The sequence below is a fragment of the Parasteatoda tepidariorum genome, chromosome 1 (assembly GCF_982258835.1).
Source record: "Parasteatoda tepidariorum strain Cologne lab strain chromosome 1, Ptep-v5.0, whole genome shotgun sequence".
NCBI lineage: Eukaryota > Metazoa > Arthropoda > Arachnida > Araneae > Theridiidae > Parasteatoda > Parasteatoda tepidariorum.
This window is the reverse complement of record NC_141755.1, coordinates 70463464-70479446: the sequence shown is the minus strand read 5'-3', so window position 1 is coordinate 70479446 and position 15983 is coordinate 70463464. Positions and strand designations below refer to the sequence as shown.

Here is a 15983-nt window from a genome sequence, read left to right as displayed (position 1 = left end):
TTAATTTGGATTACGCATGTGTGATCCTCTTTATTGCAGATAGGAGTTTCAGCATCTATATCTCCCCTCTTGCTACAGTTACGCGTTTGTGCGGTATGAATTATTCATTAAATATATAAATCTCAATATTAGGAATGAGTACTCATTGCGTAGTTTATTGTATCTTGTAAAATTAGTTTTAATCGCAGGATAAAAGTGACTAACCTAAATCCTTCTACCATTTCTGTAAATTGAAATATATATTACAGTAGAGGAATCAAGGTTAGTTAATCGAAACGTTAAAGTCATCTACCGAATATTTCCCCGTTAGCTACTGATCGATGGTTTAGCGATCATTGGTCTAAACTAAAAATTTTCCTTTTTGACTGAACTCCGTTACTTTTTAATTCATATCACAGAAACTAATCATATAGATATGTATGTAACATCTCAACATGAGGATAAGAACTTTGCGTGGCTGACCCATATTGTTCAATTTACGAAATACCCCAACAGAAACTGGAATCTTTATTGAAAAATCACTTAACATATTAAAGATTTGGGAAACATTGGTCTTCTTTATGGGTGTAAAAGATCTTGAACTTGCTTGCATTCCGCAATATAAATAGTTTATTTATACTTAAAAAGAAGGAAAGAATTTTTTTTTAGATGTCAAGCAAATTCTAGGGCGCGCAAATCATAAGCGCTGTATTAAGAAAGACACATAAACACAGTTCTAGATTTAACAGTTCTTTTTTCTTCTTTCCGAAAACCCACTTTCTAACTCATAAATGTATTCTTAGAATGGGGGCGTTATGCCAGCCAAGCAATTGACGTGATTCTCACAACTGGGGAAAATGACAAAAATAGTTTATTTCAAGCAGAAACCAACCTTGACTCAGCTGTTTTCTCTCGCGTCTAATACTTTATCAGAACACATGTTTTTTAATTATCAGTAGAACTGAAACTATTGTAGTTTTCCTGGTAACTAACAACTGAGCGTTATGAGTAGTTACCGAAATAGGTATAACCATTATTTGGGCCCAACTCGAGATTATCTTACTTATGGAATATTTGATGACTCAAGCATAGTAAGTTTTTTATTTATTTATTCTTTTTTTTTAAATTTTAGCACATTTCTATCAGCGGGTTTTCGCCTTGAACTAAAATTTAATTCTTCTTTATCAACATCAATATTACCAGAAATTCTTAAACTAATTACCTGGTTGAATAAGTCAAGAATCAAGTGATATAAAGTGTTAAATGACATTCAGTAAGCACTCGATTTCCATCTCCAGTACCTTAAATTTGTTTTAGTAATTAATTCCGAAATTTACAAGTGCATATTGATATGTATTATGACATTTTAAAGAGTATCTGTTTACATTTTGCACGTAAAACTTTACAGATAAAAAGGTAGTCTAAAGCATTAACTGCATTTAACGGTTTACATGAAAATATATGACTGCTGAAAATATAATTTAGTAGACAATATTCTTATGAAAACTGTAAAGAACCAAATTATGTAAATAAAAATAGATATTTACTTAATTTAACCTTTTGATGCAGAATTTTTATGAAATATATTTTTCATAATTTATGGATTATTTTTTATTCATTTGGGTCAAAATAAGTGAAAAATATATTTAGAATTTTAATAATTAATGGTAACTAGTGGGCTGCGCCCCCTGCTCGCTAACGCTCGCCAACCCCCGAAAATTGCTGCGCAATCTTATATGGTTTGCTTCGCAAACCATATAAGATTGCGCAGCTTCGCTCTCGCTCGCTTCTCTCACTACTAACTTAGGTACATTGCAAATGCACAAAATTCTAAGAATTCAAGCAATCATTCAAATCCATATAAAAACTTTTTTTTTTTTTAAAGTTACATCTTTTTAGTAAATACTAAGTCATTAAAATAAATTTGAATTCAAATAAATGACATGTAATTCGTTAAACCTATTAGAAATGTGCTATAGTATAATTCGTGATATAAATCAAAAATCGTCAAATAAATTCGTAATACATAAATTCGTGAAAAAAAAGCGTTTTCGACAAAATACTAAAATAGAGATCTATCGACAAAGACTACTCACTTCTGCCTAGCTTAATAGTATGAGATTGACGCAGCTGATGCTCTCTGGTTATTTCAGTTTCCGTTTTTAAAAGCACTATATGTTGAGCCACCTCAGCTAGATTTGGTATGTGACATTTTTAGCGACAATCATTGGTTGATTCGCCGTGTAAGAGAAATAGTAACGTAAACAAAGCAAAGCAAACGTTGCCACCGGCGGAAAAGAAATACAGCCAAAACTTGGGAGCCACGTAAGAGAATTATATATATTAGATGATGTAAAAACATGAGACAGTTTCTAAAATGGTTCATTTCCAGGTAATATTGTTTTTAATTTACTCTCATTTGCAGTTATTTAAATAAAAAAGAAACGGTTATTTATCATTGAAATTTATTTAATTTACAAAATAATTTTTAATAAATTTTTAAAATGAGAAAAAAAAATCAAACTACTTTTTTGGATTTTATATTTTAGTACAAAATCTCTTTGATAATCTAACAGATATTTTTAGTAGTTTTTAGACTGTTTTTTACAATTTAAAAATACCAAAACTAATTTTTATCTGCAATTGGAATATCAGAAAAAAATATGTCAAATAGTTAAGAAAATATCACTTAATATTTGACCAGGACAACTTTGATGTTAACAGAATTGTGGAAAAAAGTTGCAGAATCCTTTTAATAGGAACAAAAATAAGATATATGTAATTACCTATATAATTTATAGGTACTTTATAATTCATAGGTAATATAAAAACATTTTATTGGTGTAAATTTATTCTTCATCTGAAATGAACAATATATTGTTAAAACAAGGGTAAAACATATCAATAATTTTCCATTGCCTTATTATCAATTACGCTCTGTTCTTATTTTCTTTTTAAACTGACTTCAATTTTCGCCGTATGCCGAAAGAAGAGACAAAACTGGTTTGTTTTTCATCAGGTTAATGAAATAATGAAAAATCATTCATATGTAAAGGACATGTGTTCCTTAAAAAAATAATAAGGGATCTACGCTCCTAGCGTTTCGCGACGATAAACAGATTGTAAAATTTAAATTAAAAAGTAATCGATTGAAAGATTCCAAAATGTCTTATTGAATAATCCTCTGTTTGATTCCACCGATTCAAGTCTTACTTATTACGAAAATTTTAACCTAATTATTTTGCTCAGTTTCCCTTGCAGCTTCATCATTTACAAATTTGTTTTTTAATTGCTATTTAATTTTTGGTTACTATAAAAGCGCTTTAATTATTTTTCCATCAAAAATAGTATTTAGCAACAGAGCGAAAAGTTAATTATTTAGAAGTTTCAATGATTGGTTTGTATTAATTATTTTAATTGCATACATTGCCTAAATATTGATCTAGATAAAATTTGTTATAAAAAATTTATTGTTTAATAAATGCAATATGCTAATTTAATGTGTTTAGCATAAAATGTTGCATAATTTCCCACGATTTTTTAAAAATACAATAAAGAGAAAACACTTTTAGCTTTAAGCCTTTAATTTTAAATAATGAGTCCCGCAGTGGACTGATCGTTAAGACACGGTTCTCAGCAGATCACCGAAGTCAAGCATCGCTGGCTGCGGTCAGTGTGCGGGTGGGTGACCACTTGGATCAGCCTGCGTAGGGACCGAGGGTGTGCGGTATGGGTCCTCGTTAAACTGTTCTACCGTAAAGTGCTCGATTTTGCGTGCATGTCGTCGGGATACCGAAGCGGGGGTGCCATCCCCTCTGCAGAGGATCAAAATTGCGATGGCATGTCTTCGGATCATCCTCAGGTATGTTTCCCAGACCATCGCCAATAGCCCATTGTGCAGCTCTAGTGCGACGTAAATGAACAACAACAACAACAACAATTAAATAATGAAAATCGAAATAAAATAATATTTTAAGTAATGAAAATCGAAATAAAATAATATTTTCAATTATGAAAATCGAAAACGTAATAATAATTGAGAAAAAATTAAAAAGGGATTTTTTGCTCTTGTTGTTGTCGTAGGCCATTAAGGCAAGGGGGTGCGATTGTTTCTGTTTTCCAGTGGCGCCATCTATGGCCAAGAATTCGACTTTTCCAACACCCATACGTCATACCCGTTTATAGGGCGAACCCATTCATACATCCATTCATTCATCCACAGATTGTAATTTTGATCTGAACAAGAGAACTATCAATCTCCAATTCAGTACCCCCAGAGGTCTAATTTATTATGGCCTCATATGGAAGACTTTGTGACCTGACAAATTTAAAGTGCACTTTACTACACGGAATTTAAAAAGGGATGATAAATAAATATTACTAATAAATTTCACTAAATGAGGGTAAATACCGTTACAACTTTTATGGCAAACTTGATGACAACCAAAGATAGCAGAATCTTCTTTGCTTATTAATGATCATAAAATGAATTATTTTTACCCAATGAGGACGCATGAAACTATAAGACGATTGTCTTTGATAGAAGAAAAATGACTTTATTGGTGGAAGGCAACAGAAAAGCCAAATTCATCAATGCGTGAAGGATACGTGATTTTTAGAATCCTAATCAAAAATGAAACTCAAAAAGTATGTACATGGGAGGTCTCAAAATACTATTTAACTGAGGAAAAAAACGGAAACGCTTTTGAAATTTGACAAATCTCAGAACAGGAAGGCGTAGGTAAAAAACAGTAAGACAGGTTTGATTGTAAGAGGAAACAGAATAATGTAGAAAGACGATTATTAGAAACACCTTCAAATTTTAACATCCAATTAAACCAGTTTTAATGTTTATTACATCTGCCTTACTCTACAGTAACTTGTCAGAATTTGATAGCGTTTCTATTCTGTCCGTCGCTTCAAATGTTAATTTGTGACTCCCGGTGATTTTTTTGGTTGAGATTCTAAAAATAAATATTAATTGTGGACATTGCATAGGACCATGTGTATTTATTTCCTGGCTTTTCCACTACCAACGAGCTGTAATTTTATAGTGGTTTTAATTAGTTGAAATTAAGGCCGGGGTAGCCTGGTTGGTAGGACACTGAGCCCATGTTCGTGAGTTCGTGTGTTCGAGACCCGCCGGTCGAAGACTCCCCGTGTAGTAAAGTGACTGATGCACGTTAAATCTGTCGAGTTGCAAAAGTCCTCCATGTTCCCATAACAAATCAATACCTCTGGGGGTACTGAATTGGAGATCGATCGTTCTCTGATTCAGGTTAAAATTACGATCTGTGGATGAATGAATGGATGTATGAATGGGTCCGCCCTATAAACGGGTGCGACGTATGGTGTGGCAGAAGTCGAATTCTTGGCCATAGATGGCACCACTGGAAAACAAGAACAATCGCACCCTCTCTGCCTAAACAGGCACACGTCAACAACAACAACACAATAGTTGAAATTTGATATTGAGCTTTTTCTTAACATAATTTTTTTCTAGTGATTTTAATTTTTTTTTAAATATTTATTTTTTCTTCCACTTGTTTAATTAATCTTTTTTTAAATTAGTATTTATTGCTCATGGGTTTATGAATAAAATGTTATGCAATATTGCATTAAATATTATATGATATTCAGGGAGTTTCATATTGATCACTTTTAATATATATCTTTAGGATCGTCAACTATTTAAATTAAGTATTTGCATTGGAAGTCTCAAATTAATATTTATTCGAGAGTGAGACAAAAACGTTATATATGTATCCTCCAGCAATCAAACACCATTTTTGTTTTCAGTCGCGCTGTCTTCAGTAGTGATTTATTAAATTTTGATGGCATTTTTTATTTTATTTCTTTCCTATATATTAACATGCATATTTTTTTTAAACTTTGTTTTTGAAAACGAGCCAAAAAATGCATATTAAAGTTATCATTGCGGAACATCTGTAAATTATACTGCAAAAAATCTGTAACTTTCTTCGTTTTTGATGAAACAGTATCCTGGTATAGGTTTCGAGCAAAAATTTCGTTAAAAGGACGAATTACTTATCTTCACTTCTTTGAGGAAACGAATTTAGTCACAAGTAAAGAAATATATTGTCATTCTAGTTTCGATCATCTAGTCCTCATTCTAGTTCCGTCAATCTAATTAACAATCTATCACAATACACTACGATGAGGTTCAACATTTTTGTCATACATTTGAGAATTCACGTGACAAAATGATTATCAAAAAAGAGGAAATATAGATGACGGATTTGCTGCTTATTCATAAGTGAGAGTTTTTTTAAGAAGTGTGTGGTATTCATTAGCTACATTTATATATAAATAATTTTTGTCCTGTTATTAATGGTGAAGATAACTTCTGTTACAGGTTTAATTCTCAGTCATATTAGGCTCTGTTACATACAAGTAATACATAAAGCTCTGTTTTGTGTTTTTCTACAAACTTTATTTTTACTTAAAAAATGAAAAAATAAAAGAAAATAGGCAATATTATGTATTAGAGAGATTTGTATACTTTAAAATAGCAAAGAAAAATAAATAATTTTAAATGAAGAAAATGTGATCGCTGAAAGGAGATCACAGGTTACTCATTGGCAAAATGGTGGTTGTCTAATTTTTTAATAAAAACAAAAATATCGTTCAAGTGATGAAATTCTCGTTTATTCACAACTCAAGAAGCATTTATGGGATCTCTCTGGTCCCATATCTCAAAAATAAATTAACCATCTTAATGCATAAAAAAATTGAAAGTGAAAAAAAAAAAGAGTTGTGAAAACATTATCGAACAGCAGCGGTCGCCATATTTGAATTTGAATAGTGACACGACCCACCCTATTTGTGTAGGGTTTACGTCAAGCAGAAAATGTACAATAAATAGAAATATAAGTTACAGAAGTACCCAAAGGGGCAAACAGACAGTCAAAAGACCATAGTAATAAAATCAAACACAATAAAATCACAATGTAATAAAGTCGAACACAAAAAAGTTAAAATTACTGAGAAGTTAAACACCATCGTAATGGAAAAATGCAGGTAAAACCGATATAAAGAAATTGTAAACAGTTGACAGTGATAAAAACCCCCCATGAAAGCGTAAAATCAAGCCCCAGTAGAAAAGACGAATGACAAATAATGTGTAACATAAAATCATTAAAGAAAAAACATTAAAAATGGAATAAAGTAAACATTAAGTTAAAAGCCGATGGACTGCCCGGGTCTTATTGCCTGTCTCCGAGTACATCTTCCAGTGTCTGTTTAATAATGGAGATGATAATTTTTCTGCAGGCCAAATTGGCAAAACATTGGTGTTGATTAAAATTGGTAAAGTTATTGTCACGAAGTGTCCGGAATTGGGAACAACTAAAAATTAAATGATCGATTGTCTGTTGTTCCCCACAGTAATTGCATTGAATGTTTTTATTAAAAAGTCTATTTTGATGTTCTCCGAACACTCCATGACCCGTTAAAAATTGGTTAAAATAAACATTTGCCTGCAGTCTGTTTAGTTTTGGATCCTTGAAGAATTTAAAAGTTTGCCTGCCCTTCCCAGAACTCTGCCACTCCCGCTTCCAGCGACTCATATTGTGTGATTTGACCACGGTTTTAATTTGGGCATTGGAACTGGGGACTTCAATTGAGATGTTGCAGTCACTCGTGGCTTCTTTTGCTGCCCGATCCGCCTCCTCGTTGCCTTGAATACCCACATGGGCTTTGACCCAATTGCAATCAATGTTGTCATGCCAACGAAGTTTTATCTCTTCCACAAGTTTTGAAATAGGCTTTAGATTGTTCAGTGCTTGCAACGAGGACAGCGAATCGGAGTAGATGGTTGCCCTGGGATAATCCATGTCAGAAAGCCATGAAATTGCCTTTTTAATTGCCACGAGCTCTGCAACATAAATGCTAGAGTTATTGCTGAGTCTGATGGAGGCCTCCTCAATAGTCTCACCATCCAGTTTCGCAATCATGCCAGAGCCTGTTCTATATTCCTTATTGTTAGTATTGGGGTTAGCGACTTCCATCCTCGAACCATCAGTAAAAATTTCAAGTCCCGTATTGGTTGGCAGAGACTTACCGTAGGGCACAGAACGAAAAGTGGATGGGTGAAGCCTAGATGGAGGACAGTCAGGACGTGCAGCCTGTAAAACAGCCCTAATATCCTAGTCAAAGTCTTCCAGTCGCCACTGCCACCTAAGTCGTTTGACACAAATATCATTAATTACTTTAAGGTGAATAGGCTCCACCCCCGCCAGTATCTGGAGGGCCTCTGTGCTGGTAGTTGCATAAGCTTTAGTTATGAGTATTAGCGAGGACCTTTGGATGGAATTTAATTTTTCATTGATCCTATTAGTATTACGTTACCAGACACTGGCGGCATATAACATAATGCGTTCTGCGGCCCGCAGGTAGATGGTTTTAAGTATTTTTGGCTTAAGTCCCCAGGTCGCCCTGGCCACCCTTTTAATAAGATTGTTAAAGTTTCCTACTCTCTCCTTGACCTGGTTAAGATGAGGTATCCAGGTCAAACCTTGGTCAAGTAAAATACCCAGGTATTTAAGAGTTTGGACCTATTTAATTGAATATGTATGATTATTGCTCATTTTAATATTCGGTCGCCATAGCAACGCATGCAATGACGACGCATGCGCACAGTTTACTATTATTCTTGAATACAATTGAAAAGTGTGATGACATTCAAATAATGCATAAAATCTAAATTGCGCATAGATTCTGCTATTGGACGACCGGTGTAGTTTACATCAAAATATGTGTTAGTCTTAAAACAAATATCTTGAGTATTGTCAATTCTTTTTTCTTCTTAAAAGGAACGAAGGAGACCTGTTCCACAAACGATTGGAGTTTTACGGGATGATCAAAAACCCAGACCATTCTACATGTGTCCTTGCCTAGTGGAAGCTGCGGAGGCTAAAAGGACTTTTTCTGTTGACGATGAAGACTCTTACTTGCCGAAGTTCGTAAACACATACAGAAGACCCCTTTGCACCCCAGACGATTTGCTAAAAATCATTCGAAAACCAGAAGGACATTTCCAGTTGCCCACCGAAGCGTATAACGAAGTTTTCCCTAACATTTATTTAGGAGATGCGTGAGTACTAAATTTATCAAATTTTTTATATTAAAATTTTTTAACATCGATAAAAACTTAGAGAATGAATAAGGCTGGATTGGACATTAGTTTTTTGAGGACAGGGTATAGATGCGTTGTCGGAGCCAAGTGACCATAAGACCATAATCTTCGATGATAGGAAAAAGTTTGGTTAAATAATTTACTCTTCAAGAGAAATTTTATCCGCTTACTCTCCATAGCTAAATGAGGAAGATGTTTAATTGATAATAAAATTATTTGATTTTACTCATTAATACCAATTTTTTTTCCTCCGACTTGTTAAGCAACGAACTTATAAGATATGTTACGTGTCTGTGAATAGATTTTCTCTTAACCCACTTATCATTGCTTATTCATCAGTGTTCAACTCATCAATTGTTACAGACGAATGAACGAAAATAATTTCTCATATTCATAATGATATGCTCATACAAAAGAGTCACAAAAGTTTGCATGCATCAGCTATGAGAACAGCACTTTTGCTCCCGTCATAGGAAACTTTTATGTTTCGAATCTATTAAGGTAATGTTTTGAAAGACCAAAGTATAAAGAAGAAGTAGCTAACCGTTTTGGTTAGCGTGATATTTTCTAAAGGAAAACATGAAAATCACGCTATTATTTCATGCTATTTTAAACTTTCAAAAAGCATTAAAATGTGGAAAATGTCAATCAAATGCTGATTATGAGATTTTCCCCAAGAAGCATTTTTTTCAATGTAAGATTGAGTAACGGAGATTTAAAAATTTGTATAAGTAAAACAATATGATTATGAATAAAATATGAATAAGGGAGATTTAAAATTTGTATAAGTAAAACAATAACGCACATCTCAGTTTTATTAGTATTATTGTTGATATACATTTCAAGGATTCAAATAATTGGATTATGAATAAAATAAGCATGAATAGCTAAAAACGCTTAATTTTAAATAATTATTAAACAGTACTTAATGGGGAATTGGATATCAAGTTGTCTATAATAGGATAAATTCTTATAGATGCTTACAAAATTAGATGCTTTAGGTATGTATCAGTGTAGAACGATGATTTGGTATTATTATGTTCATAAGAAAAGCATTTGCTCAAAAATTTATGGTAGTCCATACCTACGACAATATCTGAGAGTAAAGTTGTTTTTGGTATGAATGTCCAAAATTCAAGATATTTTAGTTTACTTGCATGTGAAATGAAGTTCTTTATATTTGTAATTTAAATTTCGCTTTCTTATTATTGCATGCATATTGAATTATTTTCTGCAATTCCGGTGTATTTAAATTACAATGAATTTTATTTTACATTCTACTTTATAAAACGAAAAATTATATCAAAATCAACTTTTTACCTGTAATACGGATTGCATAGTCAGCGTTGTTGGGTCCTTTTATTTCCTTCTTAAGGCAAACAACGAGTCAACAAGCATACTAAATTATAATTTTTTGAAATTGCAGTGTATTTAAATTCAAATGAAGTTTTTCTTGAAGATTGATTACTTCATTTCTTTAGCTTGACTGCCATGTCCATAGCCTTGTTGAAGCGACTGAGAATAACGCATATCTTGAATGCTGCCCAAGGGAATGGCCGGAGTAGCGGCTCTGTCAACACTTCTGAAGATTTCTATGTACCCCAGGGAATACAGTATCTTGGAGTACCAGCTGTTGATAATACAACATACAGAATACACCATCACTTCGAGGACGCGACTGATTTTATAAGTGACGCTCTTAAACACGGAGGTTAGTATTTCTGTTTTGTCAGTGATATTTTTCAGCAATAATTTCATGTATAAGTGATAGACCTTATATTTAATTTATCACAGCAGACAAACATCTGATTCATATGAAAATTTTGAGTCTTAAGTGTAAATATTGTATGTTTTTACTGGTTCGATGTCAACATGCGCTCTGTTAAAGTGCCAACACTTCTGGTTGGAGAAATGGATATTTGTTTTCAATCCTGAAAATAAACAACAGATCCGGATTGTATAGAAAGTACGTATAGTGCGGCTTTGAGGAGAACTCCTCCAGACTAAAAGTCTGGGGTTGTCTTCTGCTATGGTAACAAGCGAGAGCACAGCTCTAATGGGGATGAAATGAACGAAAGAATGTAACAATTGGTTTACTCACGCCGACCTATGTCAAGATTAAGACAAAGCTATTCACCCCACACCCCTATTCGAATTGACTTTTCCTCGTTACCATAGTAACCGTCACGACGCGAGACGGATGTCTGGAGGAGTTCTCCCTGACCGCACTATAGTATGGTTTGATGTTGAAGTCAGATGGGCAGAGCAGATCAGAAGTCGATCATCTCATCTAACCTTGATCAAAATTGCAATATGTGCCTTCTCTGGTTGGGGCAAATATAGAGCTGCAATTTAATGCATAGACTAAGGAAGATAGAGTAGGATAGAGAATCGGACCGAAAGCCTTAATCCCATGATAGGTTGCTTTTTGACACGGTTAGGTATGATGATCATGACACTGTGCTAGCGAAAGGGGTTTTCTGGTCGGAAATAAATTGCCATTTAAAACTTCTGTGCAGGTGTGTTTTAGGTAATGTATTTGGTAGATATGATATTTGCGTGAACAATAAATGCAAATAGAACGCTTTTGGCCTTTTTTTTAGTACGCATTGAAAGATTTTTGCAGGAGCTCCTGTTTAATAAAAACAATTATTCATGGGAACTGAATTTTAAGTTAAATTTTATTTGTTTCTTTGCCAATATACAAAGTATTTGTTTTTTCAGGCATATCCATCAAACACTTCATTTGAAATTTTGTTTCAGTCATTTTCGCCAACGTTTAAGATACCAGAATTAACCTGATGGAAAATTAAGTTAAGTCCCTGTAACACAAAAGTTTCCGATGAACATTCAATTAAATTCAATAAAAAATTACCAGATCTTTGGCAGAGCCATCCACAACTTAATCGAACCTTTTAAATACCTTTGAACAATAATTTACTGTCAACAGCAGCTCGAAAGGTGTGAGACTCATATAATAGGAACCTAATCAAGAAGTGTTTTCGCCATATAGGAGATTTAGTTCGACGGATTTATATTACAGCACGGACATATAATATGTTTGTTTTATCATCCCAGACATGTAATATATTTTTTGGGAGAATAGTAAGGGCTTACCGACCATGAAAAATGGTACAATGCGTCATGCATGGACAATTAAGAAATAGGATTTGTGTAGGTTTTTACGAAGGGATTCCCCTATAGTATACTGTAAATATTTTTGTAATAAATAAAAAAAAAATCACAATAGAGACCGGAATCTAATATTTAACAGAGGAAAGTAAACAAAACGCAACAAGCTTGGACCAAACATTTTCAAAACCATTTTGAGCAAAAAAAGGGATTAAAATCATCAAAAACTAGCTCATTATTCTAATATCCTCTCATTATTCTAAGTCAAAATAAAGTTCCAAATTAATGGGTGTACTACGCAACATGCAATAAATATATTAATTAAAAATGCACATACAAGCAGAGGTTTTATAAGTAAGTTTTGAATAGTCGTCAATGGATGGCGCTGGAGTTCCAATGGTCATCAGCGTTTCAGTGAAAACAAAACTGGCAGAAAAACAACGCTTTCAATAAACCGTTACCCTAACTATAAATTGGCAGCGTGCACTCTTGCCTTGCAGGTCACCACGATCCCCAGATCTCATCCCATGTTATTTTTTTTTCTGTAGGGGTTCGTAAGAAATTGAGTGCATGTGATTGTAGGTCTAAAAACCCTGACTAATTTGAAACCCTTTATCACAGCTGTTATCACCAGCATAGACACAGAAATACTGCAAAAGGTATAGCAAAAATTACTTTTCAGCCGCGAATATCAAACATTTGTGAGAAGTACATTTTATTTTATTTTACATTATAACCGTCGTTGAGCAGCCGACCCAATCTTATGGGTTTACGGCTACTAATGTTCAACTTCGTAGCCTTGCAATTTTGAACCCAATTCAGAAGATAAGGGAACTCCTGGATCGAGTATTGGAAGAAATTCGCCTTCGTGGAGAACTTTTTGATGGAGCTAACCCGCATTTGCTTTACATGGAGAGGAAGACGACGAGAACCTCCCACGGTTAGCCTGACGGCAAGGGGACTCTAACTCATGATCCGTCTACCACTGAGGATATTTAATGTTAACACTGTGGGCGGTGCAAGCCGAATGCGGAATTCGTATCGACTGGGATTCGAACCCGGTCCGCCTCATTGGAAGGCGAACGCTCTATGAAGAAATCACTCTCCCAGTTCCCTGACAACATTTATTATATTTTGCGTTGTGTACCTATGAAATCGGGGTATTCATTTGGATTCGCCCTGTATATGCAACATTTCGATCTCCCATTTTTAAAGTAACATAATAATTATCGAAACAATTTATTTCCGTTCTGGTAAATCTCCTGATCATTGTTTTTTTTATTGTTTTAGGTAAAGTGTTGGTTCATTGCCAAGCTGGAATCAGTAGATCAGCCACATTGATTTGCGCATTCCTGATGATAAAGCATAAAATGTGTGTGGAAGATGCGGTGAAGATAATTCGAAAAAAGCGAGCTATCATTCCAAATAAAGGCTTTCTCCAACAACTCTGCGATCTCAATGATAAGCTGAAGCGGCAAACGAATTATTGAACATTTCCCAGCAATTGATCAGTAAATAAGAATAAATAAATAAGTAATGTTTCGAAAATTTCAATAACATTGTAACTAAATGCAAATTCTTTTATAATCTATAGGAAGAAAAAATAATGAATGAGTATTTTTTTTAGCTTTTTGTTATTGTTTATCAGTTACTGATTTTCCAATAAGGGAAATTTTTATTTAATGCAAAATTATTAGGTGAAAAATACAAATGTAAATAACTATTTTTTATTCACTAAGTGTTGAGACAATTTCTTTTATAGCTGTGTTGAATTTTACAAAAGTGTAATTTTACTATGCATTATGAAGTAAATATTTCCTAAATGATGTCTTTTACTTTTGCAAGCAAGCTATCTAATTTGTTAGTTCAACCCGATAAATTATCAATTTAACAAAATACAAACAAAAAAACAAAATGCATATTTGTAAAAACGTAAGTGTAAAATGTAACAATTATGGGAAACATGAAATTTTAATCAAATAATTTTCGTGAAATTTTTATTAATGTAATAGTGTGTTGAAATTTTTAAAAAAGGCATTTTTATTACTGTAAACCAAATCATTTATCAATGTATTGTATATTAATGCACACTCGTGTGTCGTACTATTAGTGATCGAATTTTTTTCAACAATTAATCAATAAAAAATAAATCTAGATGAAAATGTAATCATAAAATATAATAAATTAAAGCCCGTGCTCAGGAAGACCTTTATAACCGTGTTACCTAAAAGTCCTGAAAGAATGCCATCCCAAATTTGTGTAATGACCCAAGGCGGCTCACAGTGGGCCAGCATCCAAGATTTCGTGGCCAAAATTAGTATTTCGATAAAATTTGTTGCAAAATTTGGGGGTTTTTATGTGCAGGTAAATTGAATTCATAGTTGAAATTTTGAAATACACTAAAATACCCAAAAAAACAAAATGGCGGCTGAAATATGGCGAGCAAAAATAAAAAATATATAGTACGTTTAAATAATTAAATACAGCAATGAAAATATGATAATTTTCGCAATTTTATATTAAAAATGAAAAGCAAATTATATTTCCGAAGTAATATTAAAAAATAACGCGAATTAATTACAAAATAACGCGAAAGCATGAAAAAAAAAAACATAATTTTTGTTTTTCGGTATATTTAGTCCACCTTCTCAATACGGGCAAAATGGGGCAGGTTTTTTTTCGACAGAAGAAACATCAAAGAAGACAACAAGAAAAAAGTTTAGCAAATTACCTTGTGGAACTTTTCGAAAGTCATTGTAAAATGTCAAATGATAAGCTATAAGTTTGTCGAGAGTATTAACTAATCCAACAAATGGAAAAATTGTACTATAATTTTAGACTAATTACTCTGATAAAAATGTAACAGTAAGGTGAAATTTCTATATATATTTCTGATATAAAAATTTAAAAGTTACATTTAAAAAAAAATTAACCTATTTTTCATTGCATTGTACTCTCGTCGGTCCAAAAAGTAAATTATAATTGGAATAATTATGAATACTTAATTTGGGCTATATTAGAACTGCCTACGCATATTTTAGTTGAAAATTTAATTTTGAAGGATTATGGTCTTCTGGCCCACAGTGCGGCGAAGAGCAGTGACTTAATTCCGCCTAGCTACCAGGCATGTCTGCCTAAGAAACCATCTTTATAAACTCAAAATTGTTCCTTCCCCGATATGCAGTCTGCGCAGCTCTGGAGAGATCATGAACTCCGCACATCTACTCCACTGTCCTGCTCTGGGTAAGACTTTTCTCGCAGAGCGTTATTGGGAGGCTAGGATGTTAGATTAATGAACTCTGTTTGATCACTTTTTATTGTACTCTGTGTTCTTTCTTTTTACTTATTTTCTGCTGTAACTGTTCATGATCTAAGATTGGAAATAAAAAAAATATATGTGATGAATTTTAATTGATTAACTACGTAAAATAAATATTCTTACTTTACTTATGTTAATATAAATTTTTTATCATTATTAAATCATGTTAACATATAAAAAATGAACTTCTAATTTTAGCAAGTGATTCATTAAATAATGATGACTAAATTTTTGGCATATTCAGATGATACTTATTTACTCATTACCGCCCACGACAACAACAACAACTTATTTACTCCATATATGACGTTTAAAAACTGTTTATAAGCCATCAACTGCCGTTAGCATCATAAATCACATGTGTGGGTATTCGTGATCTTCTTCTTGAAGTGCAAG

At 33.1% G+C, this 15983-nt stretch overlaps 1 protein-coding gene across 1 annotated transcript; it reads left to right on the top strand.

Moving 5' to 3' along the window:
- Positions 1 to 726: 726 nt before the first annotated feature.
- On the top strand, positions 727 to 15720 carry LOC107456273 (dual specificity protein phosphatase 3). The gene is made up of 4 exons (XM_043045947.3): positions 727 to 1070; positions 8814 to 9094; positions 10618 to 10847; positions 13559 to 15720. Exons 1-4 carry the CDS (start codon positions 984 to 986, stop codon positions 13756 to 13758), a joined length of 798 nt encoding a protein of 265 aa, XP_042901881.2. The 5' UTR covers positions 727 to 983; the 3' UTR covers positions 13759 to 15720.
- The last annotated feature ends 263 nt before the right edge of the window (positions 15721 to 15983 follow it).

Bases quoted from the DNA above. Each gene is read 5' to 3' on its own strand.
- LOC107456273 (XM_043045947.3), top strand. From the start codon at position 984: ATGAGTAGTTACCGAAATAGGTATAACCATTATTTGGGCCCAACTCGA. The intron at 9,095-10,617 runs GTGAGTACTAAA...TCATTTCTTTAG, and splicing joins AACATTTATTTAGGAGATGC to CTTGACTGCCATGTCCATAG. The intron at 10,848-13,558 runs GTTAGTATTTCT...TTATTGTTTTAG, and splicing joins TGACGCTCTTAAACACGGAG to GTAAAGTGTTGGTTCATTGC.